The 19,855-nt window shown below is 49.0% G+C and overlaps 2 protein-coding genes across 2 annotated transcripts; one reads left to right on the top strand and one right to left on the bottom strand.

The window, feature by feature from the left end:
• Nucleotides 1–5,125: 5,125 nt before the first annotated feature.
• On the bottom strand, nucleotides 5,126–7,793 carry Tmem88b (transmembrane protein 88B). The gene is made up of 2 exons (XM_008852597.3): nucleotides 7,205–7,793; nucleotides 5,126–6,209 (listed from the first exon to the last, which is right to left on the bottom strand). Exons 1-2 carry the CDS (start codon nucleotides 7,478–7,480, stop codon nucleotides 5,796–5,798), a joined length of 690 nt encoding a protein of 229 aa, XP_008850819.1. The 5' UTR covers nucleotides 7,481–7,793; the 3' UTR covers nucleotides 5,126–5,795.
• A 3,012-nt stretch (nucleotides 7,794–10,805) lies between these two features.
• On the top strand, nucleotides 10,806–14,218 carry Ankrd65 (ankyrin repeat domain 65). The gene is made up of 4 exons (XM_008852683.3): nucleotides 10,806–10,922; nucleotides 11,055–11,269; nucleotides 11,375–11,909; nucleotides 13,330–14,218. Exons 2-4 carry the CDS (start codon nucleotides 11,055–11,057, stop codon nucleotides 13,702–13,704), a joined length of 1,125 nt encoding a protein of 374 aa, XP_008850905.1. The 5' UTR covers nucleotides 10,806–10,922; the 3' UTR covers nucleotides 13,705–14,218.
• Nucleotides 14,219–19,855: the final 5,637 nt, after the last annotated feature.

The raw sequence follows: 19,855 nt of genomic DNA, 5'->3' as shown, positions 1-19,855 counted from the left end.
GTCACAGTGATATAAAAATAATACACAGAGCTACTTATTTTCCCTGAGGAAGCTGTAGCTGTGTGAGACCAGGAAGCCAGTGGGGACTCCAAGGTAGAAACTAGAGAAGGAAGAGCCTCATAAAGCAGAGGCAACAGCAAGTGCCAAGACCTGGGGGTAGGGGTGCATGTGTGTGGCATTAGGAGGCATGGACTGGGACAGATGGAACAGGCCAGGCTGTGCAGCCTTCAGGCCATAGGGAGGCCAGTGGAATTGAGTATCAGGAGAATGCAGTACAGAGGTCTAGGGCAATGTGAGTAGGGTAGCTGACTCCATGACTCCAGTAAAACCCCCCAGGGATCAGCCACCAGAGATAGACTAGGAACCCCACATGTGCCACTAGCTGAACAGAATGTTCCTGACGTGGGACCACCATAGGTCCTAGCTGGATTATTTCTCTAAGAAATGACCCAAGTTCCCTGTCCTAGCCCCAAGGAGGGCCCAGGTAGTCTCAGGCAGCTAGCTGCCCTTGGTCAAGCCCCTGGCCTTTGAAGGGGAGCCTCCAAACAATGGGGGCCCAGAGGGTTAGAAGGTGAGGCCTTAGCTCTCAGGACCAGCACCAGCCCTGTCTATTCTTACTCAGCCCACCCTCCTAGACTCAGTTCCTGCCCAGAGCCCAACCCACATGCCTGGGAGGGAAGCAGAGCTAGAGCTTAAACCCAGAGCTTAAACTGGATGGACAAAGCTGGTTAAACCCAGAGCCTCTCCCGGCTGGTGCAGTCTGAGGGCGTGCCTGCAAATACTTTCTGAATGAATGCATGCTTTAGGTAAGGTGGGGAGCCCAGCCTCTCTTCACCTGTGGTGATGCAGTCACTCAAAGCTTAAGGGGCAAGGAGACAGGACACACCCACATATGTACACACACCAGCCTCTCTCTTGTGAGGCAGGCCTTCAGTTTCTGGGAAAGGAGTCTCCATTCCCTAAGTGGAGGTCTTGGCTGACCCACTCAGCAGCTTAGCTCTGGGCCTAAGGAGTCGGAGTGAAGGTGAGAGGAAGAGACCCTGGGAAGAGGCTGTTCCAGACCTTTGGGCTAGGGGCTAGAACCCAAGGCCCTAAAAAAGAGCCCAGGTATGGTGTGGAGGCAGATGGATCTCTGTGAGTTTGAGGCCACCCTGATCTCTATAGTGAATCAGTGAATCCAGGCCAGCTGTGGCTACAGGGAGACCCTGTCCCCCCCCAAAAAAAAAGAGAGGCAAGAGTTGGGAGAGACTTCTGGGGCCCAGGTCAGGTACGTACCAGGCAGGGGATGGTGGGTGGAGGGGAACCTTGTAGCTAAAGGGCCAGGCCTCCACTTCCCATCATACCATAGCCTTGTTCCCCATTTTTAGGAAATTGCTCAGATGGTGGCTATGGAAGGGCCCATTAGGACCCCTGAAAAGGGTAGTGTCTGTCCTCAGACCTGTGTCTGGTTATATGATGAGCCAGCTCTGTCTATTCAGCACCCAGGCTCTGCCTCTCTTACAGATGGCCCAACTGTGGTAAAGCCTAAACCCCTTCTGCAGACCTCCACTATCTCCATAGTGTTCCTTTTTTGGTACCCTTGGGATGGAACCCAGACCTTCTGTCTCTGTCTTACATAACACCAGGGCATACCATGCTATACCCCACCCCTCAGTTCCATTCCGTGTTCTTGTTGTTTATTTTTATTTTTTATGTGTATGCAGCCAGTGATCTTAACTGCGAAGCCACCTCTCCAGCCCCCTTTTAAATATTTTATTTATTATTTTAAGTGTATGAGTGTTATGCCTGCATGTAGGTAAGTGCACCCATGTCATGCAGTGCCCGAGGAGGACAGAAGAAGCTGTCAGATCCCTTGGAACTGGAGTTATAGACAGTTGTTAGCTGCCATATGGGTGCTGGGATTCGAACCTGGATCTTCTGCAAGAACAACTAGTGTTTTTAACCGCTGAGCCATCTCTCCAGCACCCCCCCCCTTTTTATTTTTTCAGACAGAGTCTTATTTTGTAGCCCAAGCTGAAATGGAAGTCACTATGCAACCTAGACTGGCTTCAAAGGCATAGTGAGTGATCTTCCTGCTTTCCCAGAGCTGCAATTTTACAGGCATGAGCCACCATGCCCTATACAAAGTGTTCCTTTGAAAGCATGTCTGGAAGGCTGGGACGAAGGCAGGTCATCCGTTGGACATATCCAGGGCCAGCTGGAGGACATCTAAGACTTCAAGGTGGGCTTCAGAAGCTGGGAAACACCTTTTGGAAACTGGCTGCCTCAGGCAGCTGCCATGGACAGAGTTCCCTACCCATCCAGCAGCAACATGAGTTTAGGAGTTGATCTCCACACTCACCTCCCAACCCCCACCAGGCCCCAGCTGTTGTTTTGATGGCTGTAGAGCCAGGCGGATCAGATCCTTAGCCAAGGGTTTCCCAGGAGACCCTTCATCCTCAACTTCTGGTGTTGGCTAGACCAGCCCCTGGCAGAAGGGGAAGGAAGGCGGCCTCAGTCTAGAGGAAGCACTCCTGAGCAGCTTGGCGACTGCCTGGCTCTGTTACCCTGTCTGATCAGGAAAGGAATCAGAGCTGGACCTAGCTGAAGGTTGGGAAGCCCCGAGACACACAAGACACTCAGTGCACCTAACCCAGCCACACACTGGGCTATATGCTCCAGGACACAGAATGAGCTCAATCTTGGTCATAGGCTGAGCTCTGACCCTAGCGGGTCACAGGCTGAGCAGCCCTAGCAATGTGGTGTGCTAGATCCTTTAATAGGTCTTTCAGTATAGGCATAGTGACACATGCCAGTAATCCTAGTACTTGGGAGGCTGAGGTTGGAGGATCATGAGTTCTAGGCCAGCCTGGGTTACATAGTGAATTCCACAAAGATAAATAATCTTTATGTTACAACTAGATTCCAGGTAAATTAAAATGAGCATATTTTTAATATATCACTGGCTTACAAGAACATAAATATCTCAAAGGCTTCCTCCCAACAAAAAACCCAAACCATGGAGCAAGTGAGATGGCTCAGTGGGTTAAGGCAGTTGCTTTCAAGCTTGACAACCTCAGTTTGATCCCTGGGACCCATATGGTGGAAGGAGAGAAGTAACTACTGAAAGATATCCTCTGATTTCCACATATATACCACGGCATGAGCACACCCCCCCACATAAATAAATAAATGTAATTTTTAAAAATCCAAACTACTGCTGGGCGTGGTACCGCATGCCTTTAAACCCAGCACTCTGGAGGCAGAGGCAGGTGGATCTCTGTGAGTTCAAGGCCGGCCTGGTCTATATAGTGAGTTCCAGGACAGCTGGGGCTACAGGGAGACCCTGTCTCAAAAAAGACAAAAAAAAAAAAAGCCAAATTACAACACTGGGCGTGGTGGTACATGCCTTTAATCCCAGCACTTGGGAGGCAGAGGCAGGCGGATCTCTGTGAGCTCTTTGAGGCCAGCCTAATCTACATAGTGAGTTCTAGTCCAGCTGGGGCTACAGTGAGACCCTGTCTCAAAAAGACCGAAAAAAAAAAGTCAAACTACAATAGTAAGTAGCAATCCAGGATCATGAAGAGAGCAGATAGAAAAGTAAAGAACTAGGGGCTGGAGAGATAACTCAGCGGTTAAGAACACCGGTTGTTCTCGCAGAAGACCCGGTTCGAATCCCAGCACCCACATGGCAGCTAACAGCCCTCTTTAACTCCAGTCCTAGGGAATCTGACAGTCTCTTCTGACCTTTGCAGGCATTGCACAACACCGGTGCACTTGCCTGCATGCAGGCAATACATGCATACACATAAAATAAAAAAATAATAAAGAAAATAAAATAAAGAAAAGAACTGTCTGAATACAAGGTCATGCTGGGATCTGAGAAACAGGAGTGAGTACTCTGAATTGAGAGCCATGAAGCCAGTATCCAAAGGGGGGCTGGGCTAACCATTTCTTTGTCTCTGGAGGAAAGTGTTCCAAGTTAGTGCCCTACAAATCACAGATATGGGTTGACATTACAGATTACAAAGATGGTTACTCAGTGGTAGAATTCGTGCTTAGAATGATCAAGGTCCTAGGTAAAATCCCCAGCACCAAGTAACCAAAAACATTCAAAGAAACATCATGTTATTAGTGATAATCAGCAGAAACAACAATCTATATCCTCAGATACCAGGAAATTGAAAATACCAAGTACGGAATAGAAAATAGTATGCAATGAAAGGTTTAAGAAATGAAAGCTGAGGGGCTGGAAAGATGGCTCAATGGTTAAAACACTTACTGTTCTTCCAGAGGACCTAGGTTCAATTCCCAGCACTCACATGGTGACTAACAACTATTCATAACTCCAGTTCCAGGGGAGCCAACACCCTCTTCTGGCCTGTGTGGGCATTGCACACACATGGTGCACTTACATATGCAGGCAAAATACTCATACACATAAAATTTAAAAAAATAAAATATTTTATTATTTTTATTTTATGTGTATGAGTGTATTGCCTGCATCAAAAATCTATAATAAAATCAAGAAACATCTGTCTGCCCGTCATCAGACTCACCCATGCATACAACTTATGCCCCTGGTCCACTGGCTTCCTTTCCCCTGCACATTATCTATGTACACACATACAATTATGTGTGTGTTATGTATAAACATGCAGGTTTGTATGCATGGATGCACACGTGTGAGGAAGCTGGAGGTCAATGTTGGATTTATTTATTTATTTATTTATTTATTTTGTGTCTTTTTAAGACAGGGTCTCCCTGTAGCTGCAGCTGGCCTGGATTCGCTAGGGAGACCAGGCTGGCCTCAAACTCACAGAGATCTGCCTGCCTCTGCCTCCCGAGTGTTCGGATCTTAACTGCTGAGCCATCTCTCCAGCCAATAAAATATTTTTTAAAAAAGAAATGAAAAAGCCAGGCGTGGTGGCGCACGCCTTTAATCCCAGCACTCGGGAGGCAGAGGCAGGTAGATCTCTGTGAGTTCAAGGCCAGCCTGGTCTACATAGTGAGTGCCAGGACAGCTGGGGCTACAGGAAGACCCTATCTCAAAAAGACAAACAAAACAAAACAAAATAAAACAAAAACCAAGAAATGAAAATATTTATAGTATGAGGCCCTGGAAGAAGGAAGGAGGAAAGGGAAAGTAGGAAAAGGAAGAGGAAGAGAAGGAGAAAGAGGGAAGAGGAAGGGGAAGAGAGAAAATTATCCATACACAGAAATATGTTAGTAAAACTGCAGACTGCCAGACAAAGAGAAATCTTAAAAATCACCCAGAAAGTAGACTGATCTTTTACTCTGCTTGCTACCTATCTCAAAAGAAAGAACTTTGGTCACAGGTTGAGCCCCAGTTCTGGATCAAACTGATGTCTGACCCTGAACAGGGCTGAGCTCTGGATGCTAGCCATGGGCTAACCCTATGAGCCTGGCCACAAGCTGACCCTGAGCTCAAGCTGAGCCATTCAGCTCAGACTCTAGTCTCGGGCAAAACCTAGACAAAAACAGAAACCTGACCTGGTCACGGTTTGACCCTGGACCCAACTGAGTCCTGTCCTGGGCTGACCTTAGACTCAAGTTGACCCTTGAGTCACAGGATGAGCCCTGCTAGCCTGCGCTGCTGACCACGAGCTTCTAGGGTCAAGGGCATTTAGGGACATGGATGTCAGCAAGGCGGGCTGCACCACCTCTGGCGCATTGGAAATGGCTGCTGGTCACAGGTGAGCATGGAGTGCCAGCGCTTCGTGAGGGAGCAGAGCCCAGGCAGCTCCAAGCAGAGGCCAAGAGGGCTGTGTTCTCAGAGCACCACCTCGCAGGCGCTAGCTACAAAGAAAGTGCTGCTCGGGAGGGAGCAGGCGGGAAGAGCCAACCCAGCCCAGAGGGACTCCAGTGCCATCTCCTGGAGATTCCGAGCACTGCGCACAGAGACCCGGCTGTTGCCTCTTTATGGGGTGCATGGGAAGGGGGTACTGGGAGACCCAGGCACAAAGCTGTTCCTTCTCGTCAGGGCGGCGGCCCACCAGACCCCCTTCGCTGCATCCCTGGGGACCGCGGGGTTCGGGGGTCCCCGAAGGGGTTGGCAGGAGAGGGCGGAGTCTCCGGAGCAGGCGGGCGCGGGCGGCCGAGGCGAGCACGAGGAGCAGCGGCAGCGAGAGGAAACCGAACACGATGAGCGCCGCGGAGCCGCGGTCGGAGAGCACAGCTCGGCACCCTGGACCAGGCGTTGGATGAACCTGCGAACCATAGAGGGGGACGGTCACGCCGGGGACCTGGAGCCGGAGAGGGGCGGAGCCTGGAGAGGGCGGGGCCGCGGAACCCAGGCGTGGGGCGTGGCCTGGAGAGGGATAGGGGAGGGTTAGGGTTAGGGGCGGAGGTCATGGGACCCAGCTGGGTAGGGCGAGGCCTGGAGAGCTGGGCTGCTAGTGTAGAGAGAATGTTAGGGGCTGGAAAGCCTTGGGACGGGGTCATGGGGAGGCAGAAATTGTGTGGGCGGGGCCAAGAGAGTGAGTGGTGGTGGTGCTGAGAACCGAAGACAGCTGAGTGGAAGCAGAGGTGGGCTGCTTTGAGCCAAGCAGTACTGAAGACTGAATGGAGGTCTGGAAGGCAGATTATAAATGGCCTAAGTAGGGAGAAGTTCCTTGAAGAAAGGCCCAGAGAACTGCCCTTGGCTCCCCACCTTGGTTTTGCTGTCCCCATCTATACTCCCCTCATGGTCCTTCCCTGTGTTGGCAGCTGACTTTAAGCTCCAGCTGGACTGTCACCAGCTAGCACCACTTCCTTCCCACACCATAAGCCACAGAAAGGGGATACAGGGGCCATCTGTATATAGACCAAGCTATAGCCTCTTCCACAGGTGGAGAAGCCAAGCCCAGCCCAGCTCAACAGGGTTTGGGGAAAGGCTGTGTGTATGAGGGTTTGAGGAATCGATAGTTTCTTCCCCTCCTCATTTCAACCACACTGTCTAGGCCCTGGTGTCCCCTGGTGCAAGACTGGGAGGCCTCAGGGAGGAGGCAAGACAGCTGTCCCCTGGGTAACAAACAAAAGCCTTTCTTTGGATGCAGTGGGTAGGGGTGTTGGCACAAGAGGAGGTTCCTGAGGAGAATACATACAGCTCTGGGTACAAAGGGGCAGGGCTAGAAAGGGGAAAATTCACCTTCAACCCCAGGGGTCTGAATCTCCCACAGGATCCCCACTCCCCAGGGACCAACCCATGGATGCACAGGCTCACCCTTGAATGGCACAGGAATCCCAGGTAGACAACCGCAGCAGCTGGCAGCAGCACCAGCAGGAAAACTGTCCCAGGTAGCAGCAGATGGAACAGGAATCCAACCAGGGCCTGACCAGGCAGCAGTAGGGTGCTGAGGCCTCGGGTGGCCAGGCCAGGCCACCCTGGGCATGTCAAGGTTGAGGTGTGGTCCTCAGTAGGCCCTCGGGGCAGCATGGGCTCTGTGTCTGAGGCATCCCCTCCCTCATCCTCTTCTGTATCCCTCTCCTGCTCACTCATATCCTGGCGGTGGGCCTTGGAGGATGTTCTCCTCCAATATCAAAGTGATGGGCAGCAGAACTACGCCCCCCAGGGTCAAAGTAGAGACTCCTTTACCGTCCCCAGATACAACTTACATGCACATGCTAGATAGTCCAGTTTTAGTCCAGCACTGAACTGTCTCTGGGGCTATGCCCCTGCTGCAGTTTTCCCTACTACGTTGTTGGGCCTCTTTGCCAGGCAACTGTAGGCAGCTCCTATGTGTTCTGGTTAGGTCTTACACAGCTGTCCCCAAGGCCCAGCTGAGCAGTGGGGCCCTCCTTCCTCCAGGCCCGCCCTCTTCTTGTTTCCAGCTTCCCCAAACAATGGCTTTGTTTTACAGATCTTGGCTCTGACAACTGCCTCATCAATAGCTGTCATTTTAGAAGCACGCCATCCACCCCACTTTGCAGCCCTAGCCCCTAAATTTCACCTTTTCTGACAACAAGGCCCCTCCTTGACATCAGTGGAACATAAAGACTCCAGGTGCCTACATTGTGGAGTGACTTGGAGGACAGCTTGGAGGTGTGCAGTGTGTTAGCATGGGACCTTGCAGACAGCAGGTGTTCAATAAGCAGCAGCTGCAATTACTTTGTGCTTAATCTAATCCATCCTGGAAGTAGACAACAGTATTTTCAGGTAATGAGAACCTATATTTCACTGAAAACTCCAGCCACTTCAACCCAATATTACAAAAATGCCTTTGTACCCAGCAGTCTTCACAATGTGTAGCTTTTTAAACACTATTTACATAAGTTCCTAACAATGAATAAGTTATGAGCTGATGCTTTCCCCTCAATAATGCCTTTTCTTTCAGTGGGCTTTGTCACTTCACTTTCCTTTTAACATTTCCCAATCCAAGCTGGATTGCCATGTATCTTGTGATATGCCCCATGAAAGGCAACTTACTTTCAATGGCACAGCCACGACCAGATGTGATAGTGGCTGTTTGTGTATTCAAGTAGTGAATTTGGGGTAAAAACATGTTGTAAGGGGATGGAGAAATAAAATCTTTTTGAAAAGTGTTGTAAATAAGCTCCTTTCTGAGCCTGTACTCTCGTTCTTTAAAAAAATCTTTTGAGGGTTAGAGAGGTGGCTCAGGGCATAAGAGCACTTGCTGTTCTTCCAGAGGACCTGGGCTCAACTCCCAGCACCCACATGGCAGTTCTGCCCTCCTCTTCTGGCCTTTGTGAGAACTATACACACACCTGTAAGCATACAGACAATCAAAACACTCATACAAATAAAAATAAATAAATCAGCCGGGCGTGGTGGCGCATGCCTTTAATCCCAGCACTCAGGAGGCAGAGGCAGGCGGACCTCTGTGAGTTCAAGGCCAGCCTGGTCTACATAGTGAGTTCCAGGACAGCTGGGGCTACAGGGAGACCCTGTCTCAAAAAGACCAAAATCAATCAACCAATCAATCAATCAATCAATCAATCAATCAATCAATCATTAAAATCGTTTGGGGCTGGAGATACAGCTCAGTAATTAAGAGCATGGGCTACTCTTGCAGAGGACTTGGGTTTAGTGCCCAGAACCAATGTCTTTCCAGTTCCAGGGATCCAATGCCTCTTCTGGACTCTGAGGCATTTCACAACATGAGTGCATTTATATACATGCAAACAAAACACTCTTACACATAAAATAAAAATAAAATTTTTTGAAGTATTTAAAAATATTTTAACTTTTTTTTTTTTTTTTTTGGTCTTTGTGAGTTCCAGACCAGCTGGATTCTACAGGGAGACCCTGTCTCAAAAAGAAAAAAAAAATTATTTTAGGTGTATGAGTGTTCTGCCTGCATATATGTAAGACCACTGGTGTGTGTAATGCCCACGGAGGTTGGAAAAAGGTGACAGATCCCCTAGAACTGAGGTTACAGAATGTAGTTAGCCACCATGTGGGTGCTGGGACCTGAACCTAGGTCACCTGAAACAGCAGCCAATTCTCTTGATCACTGAGCCATCTTCCCAGCTCCCTAAAAAAAATTTTTTTAAATTTTTATTTATTTTTATTTCATGTATATGAGTGTTATATAAGTGCACTCATGCCATCCAGTGCCCGTGGAGGACAGAAGAGGGTGTCGGATAACCCTGGAACTGGAGTTATGACAGCTGATAGATGCCATGTGGGTGCTGAGATTTGAACCTGGGTCTTCTGTAAGAACAGACATTGCTCTTAACCGCTGAGCCATCTCTTCAGCCCCTAGGTCTTTTATTTTTGTGTATGTATGTGTGTGTGCATATGTGAGTCACAAATGCTATGGTGTGGTCCCACCCGCATGATCTCATCTAACCTTACGTCCCAAAGGCCCCATCTGCCAGTATCATCAACAAATTTCAGGAAATTAGTTTCTAATGTGAACTTTGGGGTAACACATTCAAACCATAGCATTGTTCCAGATATTTTCTAGGCTCTTTGGCTTCAAAAGAGGGCCTATGTCCTATAGGCAGACTCTGAGCTGCCCTGACAGACTCACATGGGTCCACCAAAGAAAGCTGCAGCTGATTGAAGCCATAGTAGATCAGGAAGACAGGGATCCTGTGAAAATCCCAGGGAGTTTGGCATAAGCAGAATTCAGCTTCCCTGGCTCCAGCGAGATAGGGATCTTTCCACTTCTGTCCTCCTCTCCTCCACTAGGCCAACCCTGTCCTCCATGCCCTAGGCCCAGAGTCAAGTGCCCACATGAAGGCCTTGCTCCTGAAGGGCTGCTTGTCCTCTTCTAGCCACAGATGTTTAGCAGCTCCTGTCCCAGGAACACCCATGCCTGTTCCCATCCCCTCCTGCCCAGACTTCTTTTCCTTTCTAACCCTATGGCATGCTTCTACCAGCTCTCCAGGAGTTTCCATCTCCACTATCCTAAGCTGCCCTGTCTAAATGTCCATGGTGAATCTTGTCTCTTGTGCAGTGTCTCACTAGAAGGAAGAATGGAATTTTACTGTTCCTATCTCCCCAACCCTTTCTGGAACCAGGAGAAATAGTTCCAGCTCCAGGTGGGGCGTGGGAGCAGGTTCCAGGGTACCTAGGGGCAAGTCAGGGCACATCAAAGCCTGTGTTGCCTGGGAAGGTGAGATAGAGGTGCTGTCATCCAGGACATGCTCCTGCTTGCCCTTTCCAACCCATGCTAGCTAGCCTTTGTTCCTGGTAGGGATGCCAAGAGGGAGCCTTGGTAGTCAGCAGGGGGTAGCAGCAGGGGCTGCTACCTGGCAAGCAGAACCTCCTTTTCAATTACTGGATAAACAGGGTCATGTGGCCTCTGCATGGTGTAGGAGGAAGCAGCAGCTCTCTGTCCACTCCCACCTGCCACTCCAGTCTCCCAGGTGCAGAATTACTGAGGAAGGTCACCAGGATAAGGCTGGGCTAGAAGCAGAATAGAGAGAACACCCTGCCAGACTACATAACTCTGTGCCACTTCCTTCTGAAGGTAATTGGGAGCCAAGTTCCTCAGAAGCTAAGTGGTGTCTGAGAGTGGGGGCTCCATGCTGACACGGGAAACCTAGGGTGAACCCTCCAGAGACCTCAGAGTGGGTGTAAGGCAGGCTTGTGCTCTCCCCAGATGCACTCCAGCAGGCCTGAACTCAGCAGGCAGGATTTGGCAGTGCCCAAGCAGGAACTGAGGTGGATGGAGCTGGCCTGGGAGGGGGCCCCAGCAGCCAAGATAAAGAGGCCCGGTACATCTCAGAGCTGGGGGACCCTATTCCAGGCTGTGTGTGGGGGTCCTCCCAGTCTGGTGATACAGCTGCTACGGCAAGGGGCCAATGTGGAGGAGAGGTGAGCTGCCCCCGCCCCCGCCCTCCAGGACTGACGTGAGTCCCCTCTCTGGCTGGGGCTGCTTGTCTACACTTGCAACACTCTAGACACCTTCGCATTCCGCAGGGACCACACAGGCCGGACCCTACTCCACCTGGCAGTGATGCGGGGCCATGCACCCCTGGTGCGCCTCTTGTTGCAGCGCGGGGCCCGGGTGGACGCAGCGGACCAGGCAGGGCGCACACCGCTGCACGAGGCTGCCTGGCATGGGCATTCGAGTGTGGCCGAGCTGTTGCTGCGGCGTGGGGCCTCGGCAGCCGCACGCTCTGAAACAGGCCTCACGCCGCTGCACTGGGCTGCTGCGCTGGGTCGCACGCCGCTGGTTATACGCCTCCTGGCGGCGCCGGGCGCAAATCCTGCAGTGGAGGACCTCCGCGGCTGGACCGCCACGCACTGGGCAGCGGCAGGCGGACAGCTACCGGTACTGGAGCTGCTGGCTGCTCGAGGCGGCGCGGACCTGGATGGCGCCCTGCTGGTGTCTGCAGCAGCCGGACGTGGGGCTGCGCTGCGCTTTCTCCTGGCACTTGGGGCAAAAGTGAACGCCCTGGACAGCACAGGAACCACTGCGCTTGGCCTGGCAGCCAGCATAGGTCACCAGCAAGTAGGTCCAGCCTCCTGCTGCACCTCTGCAAAGTCTGGGGAGGACAGGAGAAAGACCAACTCATTGAGGTGGTGGAAGGAGGCTGGAATACTGGTGGGCAGGGTGGAGAGGTTGGTGAAGGGGCTGAGCGTGATTCTAGCTGGGCCCTCTTATAACAATCTTTTTTTTTTTTTTTTTTTTTTTTTGAGACAGGGTCTCCTTGTAGCCCCAGCTGAACTGGAACTCACTATGTACACCAAGCTGGCCTCGAACTCACAAAAATCCGCCTGCCTCTGCCTACCAAGTGCTGGGATTAAAAGCGTGCGCCACCACACCCGGCTATGGCCCTCTTATTTATAACCACCCTACTTCATGGAGATTTAGGGAGGATTCACAGCCTGGTAATCCCACTTTGTTCTGGTAGCCCACAACAACAATTTTTTCAAATTTTAATTAATTTATTTTTTGTTTTTAAATTTTATTTTACATATATGAATGTTTTGCCTGAATGTAGTAAGTGCACCTGTGCATGCAGTGCTAGTGGAGGCCAGAAAAGGGTGTCAGATCCCCTGGAGTTACAGATGGTTCTTGGCCACATGTAAGTGTTGGGAACTGAATCTGGGTCTTCTGCAAGAGCAGCCAGTGTTCTTAATTGCTGAGGCATCTCTGCAGTCCGTTTGTTTTTTGAGACAGGGTCTCACTATGTTGCCTTGGCTGGCCTGGAACTCCCTGTGTAGGTCAGGCTGACCTTGACTCACAGAGATCCTCCTGCCTCTGCCTCCCAAGTGCTAGGGTTAAAGATATGTACTACCATGCCCAGCTTATTTTTATATGTGAATGTTTATCTTGCATCTGTGTAAGTGCACAATGTCTATGCAATGCCTGCAGAGGCTAGAAGAGGATATTGGGTCACTTGGAATTTGAGTTAATCCTTAAATGGGTGTTAACTGCCATGGGGGTGCTGGGAACCGAACCAGGGTCCTCTCTAAGAGCAGTAAATGCTCTTAACTGCTGAGCCATGTGTCCAGCCCTCCCCACTTCCTTTTTGAGACACTCTGTAGCCCTGGCTGGCTTAGAACTCTCCAACTGACACAGAGATTTATCTGCCTTTGCCTCTGCCTCTGGAGTGCTGGGATTAAAGGTATGCATCATTATGCCAGCAGTAACAAATATTTATATTAAGCATTTGGCTAGAGCTCAAGACCACTGGGCCACAGACAGCACAAGATGGCAGCAGCTTTTGCACAATGTTTAATTTGATCCCAGAACCACGAGGGGAAAGTGGGAGTCTCAAATGGAGTCCCTACACAGCTGCCTTGGTCCCATCCCCTTCATTTGCTCAAAGGAAAAGAGGCCCGAAGGGTTTGGGTCAGGCAAACACCTGGCCTAGTCCCTCAACCTCCTGGACCAAGGCAGGCTCTTTCTTCCATTTTTCTTCCAGGACATTGAGGTGCTGCTGGGCCATGGGGCAGACCCAAGCATCAGGGACAGGAATAACCGTTCTGCACTCCACAGGGCTGCCACTGGTGGACACTTGTCCATTATACAGCTGCTGGTGGCCAGAGGAGTTGACATGGATGCTCAGGACTCACTGGGTCTCACACCCCTGCACTATGCTGCTCGGGGAGGCCATGTAGAGGTTGCCAACCACCTCTTGGACAGGGGTGCCCAGGTCAACGCTGCTGGCTGGCTCCACAAGACCCCTCTGCACCTTGCTTTGGAGTGTGGCCACAGCCCAATCACAGAGCTTTTGCTGAGCCGAGGAGCCATCACTACCCTGAAGACACAGTGGGGTAAAGTGGCCCAGATTCCATAGGGGTCTGCCCCAGGTACTGCCTGCTCTTTGAAAGGAACAAAAGGCCTTCCAAGAGCTATAGCTCCACCAGCCCTAAGCTTCTTTCTGTGAGGCTGAGCCTTAGTGGCCACATCAGGATTCTTGACACTCCCTGCTTGGGGGTCAGATGGAAATCACCTGAGAGGTTCTTGGAGAGAGAAGGCAGGGGAGCTGGTGGCTGGAGCTCTGGTCCCAGGAGTATCACTCCTCAGCTCCAGCCTCCTCCACACTCTTTGGTGAGGGCTGAGTCATGGTAAGAGATCTGACTGAAGCTGGATGGTTTCTCCTTTGTCTGTCTACCATGGGGACTCTCCCTCTCCTGCTCTGTATGTGGAGGTGTTCTGTTTCTATTTGTCTCCCATATTAGTTCCTTTTATCATCTCTGGGAGAAAATACCTAAAAGTAGCAATTTTTGTGGCTCATAATTTCAGAAAACACAATCTAGGCTGTGGAAGTAGCTCAGTTGGTAAAGTGCTTGCCTAGCATGCATGAAGTCCTTGGTTTGATCTCTAGTACTGCATAAACCAGGTATGATGGTGGTGCACTCTGTAATGTCAGCACTTGGGAAGTAGAGGCAGGAGGATCAGGAGTTCAAGGTTATCCTCACCTACATAGGGGGTTTGAAGCAAGCCTGAGCTAGACACTATCTCAAAAAACAAATTACAGTTCCTCATAATTGGGAAGGCATGGCAGATTTTCATAGCAGCTTGTGGATGTGGCTGTGGCTGTGTCAGCAGGAACATGAGGCTGCTTGCTTACATCTCAGTGGATCAGGGAGCCAAGAGTTTGGATCAGGAGGGAAGGGCTATAACCTCCAAGGCCTGCCCTATAGCAATCTAATTCCTTTAGCTCCTTCTTCTTAAAGGTTCCATAACCTAGCCCGGTGTGGTGGTGCACACCTTAAGTCCCAGCACTTGGGAGGCAGAGGCAGGTGGATCTCTGTGAGTTGAAGGCCAGCCTGGTCTACATAGTGAATTCCAGGTCAGCTGGGGCTACAGGGAGACGTTCTAAAAAAAAAAAAAAAAAAAAAAAAGACCAAAAAAGAAGAAGAAGAAAAAAAAAAGGTTCCATAACTTCCCCAAACACCAAATCACCAGCTGGAAACACATGAGCTTGTAGGGGACATTTCACTCAATCCATAATAGCTTTCATTAATCAGAGGGACAAAATGTATGGCCACAGTTTTCATGTATCCCTTTCCATCCAGAGGCCCTGTTCTAGACCATTTTCTAGTGAGACTCCTGTAAGCCAAGGCAACCTCCTTGCCTCAAATCACCCAGGGCTAGGAACAAGCAACCAAGGACATCACCTAGGCACCAAGGCCTACTGGAGCTATCCAAACCAGTTCTGGCTGGTTACCCCACCCTGCGTTATCTTTCCTACAGAAATCTTGTAGGGGTTCTGAGCTTCACCTTGCTCCCTGGCCTCCTGAGGGATCTGCATGCCATTTTATAGCATGGTATACCCCCATACCATCAGGAAATACAGACAATAAAAACATTTCAACAGCATTATCTTGTTGGTGCCTTACTCAGTCAACTGTATAAACTAAGAATCCCACCTATGGATAAAACAGAAATAAGGTCAGTTGTCTCTGTCTCCCTGCCTCTGTATCCTTATAGAAAAATCCACTGTTGTCACTATTTATTTTCAAAGACTAGATGGATGTGGAAGTGTGTACCTGCAGTTCCAGCTACTAGGGAGAATAAAGCAGAAGGGTCCCTTAAGACTGGGAGTTTGAAGTCAATCTGGGCAACAGTGAAACCCATCTACAAAAATAAAAAATTTAGGGCCGGCATTTGGGAAGCAAAGGCAGGCAGATCTCTGTGAATTCCAGGTCAGCCAGGACTACATAGTGAGACCATCTCAAATGAACAAACAAACAAAAAATGGGGGTGGAGAGATGGTTCAATGGTTAAGAGCAGTGGCTGCTCTTGCAGAGGACCCGGGTTCAATTCCCAGCACCCACTCCAGTTCCAGGGCATCCAACTCCCTCTTCTGGCCTCCACAAGCATTGCACGTACAGGTGAGTTTAAATACATGCATGCAAAACACTCATACACATGAAATTTTTTAAAAAAAGAATTAAAAAATTAAAACTTGCCGGGCGTGGTGGCACATGCCTTTAATCCCAGCACTTGGGAGGCAGAGGCAGGTGGATCTCTATGAGTTCAAGGCCAGCCTGATCTACATAGTGAGTTCCAGGACAGCTGGGGCTAGGGGGAGACCCTGTCTCAAAAAAGATCAAAAAAAAAAAACAAAAAAAAAAACTGTGTTACAGAACAGACTTTATATTACAAAAGCAAGGATTAATATGCTAAATTAGTACCTCTGTCAAGGCCATGAAAGCAATTAGATTTGACATTCAAGGCAATGGAAGCCTTTAGGGAGATGGTTGGGAGTGTGTGCCTCAAGTGGAATGGATTTAAGAGAAGAAAGCAGAGGGAAGCAGAGGGGAGAAGCCAACAGGTTGGGGAGATTATGTGGACAGACTGCACTAGACTTGTTTTGAGATACCAAAGAGGAATCCATCGGAGTTTGAACATTTTGGTTTTTGTTGCTGTGGTTGCTGAGACAAGGGTCTTGTATATAGCTGGCCTTGAACTTGCTAAATAGCTAAGAATGACCTTGAACTTCTGATCTTCTTGTCTCCACCACCAAGGAGATGTTGGGATTACAGGTATGCAACACCATGCACAGTTTCTGAGGTGCTGAGGGTGGAACCTAATGCTTCATGCATGCTAGGCAAGCATTCTCTACAAACTGAGCTAGGCTCACAGCCCCTGGACATTTTATTAATCATTCAATCCTTCAAAGAACCTAAGGTCTGCATGCCACCTACAAGCAGCATCAGTATTCATACTTGGACAGAACTGAGAGAAACAGGCTTAGGGCTGTGTTAATTAACTTCTGTGGGTGCACTCCACTCTACCAGACCTGATCTTTTCTGTTTCACTATCTTCAAAGACGGTAAATGCCAGTAAACCTTTTCCCATATCAGCACTTCCTTTTACAATCTGCAAGGACAAGGTTGCTAGGACCCTTTGGCACGGACATTGGAATGTTCTCTACAACTTAACAGTGAGTTGGTATCAGGAGAGAAGAGAGAAATGACAATAGAGAGCATGGTGGAAAAGTGGGGCTGGAGAGGTTATCTTGGGTCCTTAGATCAGGATTGTTTTAAGGGCACAGGATGATCCAACATGCACCACTCTACCTCAGAACACTTTAGTCTGGCCACTTCCCATCCCCTCCCCTGCATCCTTGGTCTAAGCCACCCTTTACCTTCACCTTGGATGTTGCCATGGCCAAGTCAGCCATAGCTAAGAGGCCTGTCTGCTTTAGCCTCTTGCCTCAAAGCCACCTGTTCTTAGTACAGTGGCCAATGGTCTTACATAGCAAGCTGGATGACATGTCAGCACTCCCTTCAGTGGCTTTCACTCACACTCAGAGTAAACCCAAATATGGGCATCCTATTCTTTACAGGTGGCCCTAAGAACTATCTCCCCTGCTACCTGCTCTTTTTTCATTGTGATCTCCTCCCTTTAATATTGGATCAAAATTACTTATTTGGTCTTTTTGAGACAGGGTCTCCCTGTAGCCCCAGCTGGCCTGGATTCACTATGGAGACCAGGCTGGCTTTGAACTCAGAGAGAACCACCTGCTTCTGCCTCCCAAGTGCTGGGATTAAAGGCGTGTGCCACCATGCCCGGCTGTTTTATTTTTTGATCAAATTTTTAATTTAAATTTTATTTTATGTGTGTTTGGCCTGCACATATATGTGTACCATGTGCATGCGAAGCCGTTAGGAGAGGATGTTGAATCCCCTAGAGTTAAGAACAGTTGTTAGCTGCCATTTGGATGCTGAGGACAGAACCTGGGTTTTCTGTAAGATGAAGTGCTCTTAACCACTGAGCCATCTCTCCAGCTCCAACATCGGATCAATCTTTTTTTTTTCTTTTTTGAAACACGGTCTCTCTGGAATCCCAGCTGGCCTGGAACTCACTATGTAGACTAGGCTGGCCTCAAACTCACAGAGATCTGCCTGCCTCTGCCTTCTGAGTACTGGGACTCAAGGCATGCACCACCATGCTCAGCAGATCCATCTTTTTTATGTGTATGAGTGTATTGCCTGCATTGTGTGTAAGTGTGCCTGTGTCATGCAATGCCCATGGAGGTCATGGTGGGTGCTGGGAATCAAACCTGGGTCCTCTGCAAGGGCAGCCAGTGCTCTTAATTACTGAACCATTTCTCCAGCCCCAGGGATCATTCTCTTTTTTCTTTTTGAGACAGAGTCTCCCTGTGGCTCCAGGTGGCCTGGAACTCGCTATATAGACAAGGCTGGCCTCGAACTCACAGAGATCTGCCTGCCTCTGCCTCCCAAGTCCTGGTGTTACAGGCATGCATAATCATGCCTGGCACATTGGATCAATTTTTGCTCCTATGTAGACCCAAGTCCAGTGGAAGTGATATGATCTGACTTCCAAGAAAGGGCCAGAAAGATGATACAACTTCTGCTTTGCTGGATGGATGACCCATCTCAATACCTGTCTGCCTATTTGCAGCCACTACCAAACAATCCCAGGAAGAGATGCCACATGGAGAGGGAGGGACCACAGCTCTCCTATCCTCACTGTTCCAGCCCCATCCACCATAGACCACGCCTGCAGTGGATCCAAGCCCAAATGTAACTGCATGCTTCTGCACATTCCTAAGTATAGTGGGACTGGTCCTCTGAATCCTGTCCAGAGGAATGCCATCTTTCAGCAAGACATCATTGAGCTGTTCTATGTATGAGACTGCAGCAAAACAGGCTGTCCTCAGAGTTGGACAATGTTTGCCAAACCTCGGATATGAGCGATGATGAGGTACACACAAATATATGACTTTCTCAGTGTCTGATTTTCTCTGCTTCACACTGTCTGAGCCTGGAGTCATCTCTAGTACATTAATACTAGGTAGTGCTCTGAATCCAGGTTTGTATTAATTCCACAGAGACATGGAGACATATAAAATAGGAGCTCAGGCTATGTGTACTGGCTCATGCCTGTATTCCCAACACTTAAGAGACTGGTATGGGTTCAAGGCCAGACTAGGCTACATAGTGAGTTTAAGGCCAGTCTAGAATAGATAGCAAGACCCTGTCTAAAACAAAACAAAACAATAAAGCAAAATAAAAAAATAAAATAGAAAGTCATGGGTAGGGTTTGAGCCTTTCTGGTGATACACACCTTTGAGCTGCCTATGTTCCTTTAAATAACCCTAACAGGTTAATTTATTTCACCAAGCAGGACTTGTCAGAATCTTTCTTTAGCCTAGCTGCACCCTCTTTATGTGGGTTGAATAGATTCTTCTTTTACATATTCCCAGGAAGGTAAGGCCTACAGTGATGAGCAAAATAAAAGGTTCTATTTTAATTTTTTTGAGACAAGTTCTCCTTGTATACCCAGGTGGCCTGGAACTTGCTACATAGACTAGGCTGGCCTTAATCTCATAGAGATCCATCGGCCTCTGCCTCCCAAGTGCTGGGATTAAAGATGTGTGCCACCATACCCAGTTTATTTTAAATTTAAAAAATTACATTTATTAATTTATCTATGTATGTATCTATTTATGCGTGTACACCTATCTATCTATCTATCTATCTATCTATCTATCTATCATCATCTATCTAGCTATCTATGTGTGCATGTGTATACACATACACCAGTACATCATGGTACACGCAGAGGTCACTGGTGGGAGTCTTCTATCATGTGGGTCTCATGGATCAAACTCAGACCATCAGGTTTGGTGGCAAGTGCCTCTACTAAGTAAGTCATCTTGCTGGCACATTAGAAGTTTTTTTTCATGTTATCAGGGTTTTTTTTTTTTTAAATTGTATCAGTGTTTTGGCTGCATTTAAGTGCATCATGTGCGTCCAATGCCCATGGAGGCCAGAAGAGGACATTGGCACTTCTGGAACTGGAGTTAAGGTTGGCTGTTAGCCACCATGTGGGTGCTAGGGACTGAAACTGGGTCCTCTGCAAGAGCAGCCAGTGCTTTTATGTGCTGAGCCATCTCTCCTACCCACCTCATATCACCACGTTTTGGTGTAATCTTTTCTTTTTTCTTTTTTTTTGTCTTTTTGAGA

This window comes from Nannospalax galili, unplaced genomic scaffold (assembly GCF_000622305.1).
Source record: "Nannospalax galili isolate Female #2095 unplaced genomic scaffold, S.galili_v1.0 scaffold806, whole genome shotgun sequence".
In the NCBI taxonomy this organism is placed as follows: domain Eukaryota; kingdom Metazoa; phylum Chordata; class Mammalia; order Rodentia; family Spalacidae; genus Nannospalax; species Nannospalax galili.
The sequence above is the reverse complement of the archived record's forward strand: the minus strand, read 5'-3'. Positions and strand labels throughout refer to the sequence as shown.

Excerpts from the sequence above, each read along its gene's own strand:
- Tmem88b (XM_008852597.3), bottom strand. The coding sequence starts at position 7,480 with ATGAGTGAGCAGGAGAGGGATACAGAAGAGGATGAGGGAGGGGATGCC. Across the intron at positions 6,210-7,204 it reads GATTCCTGTGCCATTCAAGG|GTTCATCCAACGCCTGGTCC; the intron begins GTGAGCCTGTGC and ends TATGGTTCGCAG.
- Ankrd65 (XM_008852683.3), top strand. The coding sequence starts at position 11,055 with ATGCACTCCAGCAGGCCTGAACTCAGCAGGCAGGATTTGGCAGTGCCC. Across the intron at positions 11,270-11,374 it reads GGGGCCAATGTGGAGGAGAG|GGACCACACAGGCCGGACCC; the intron begins GTGAGCTGCCCC and ends CGCATTCCGCAG. Across the intron at positions 11,910-13,329 it reads CCAGCATAGGTCACCAGCAA|GACATTGAGGTGCTGCTGGG; the intron begins GTAGGTCCAGCC and ends TTTTTCTTCCAG.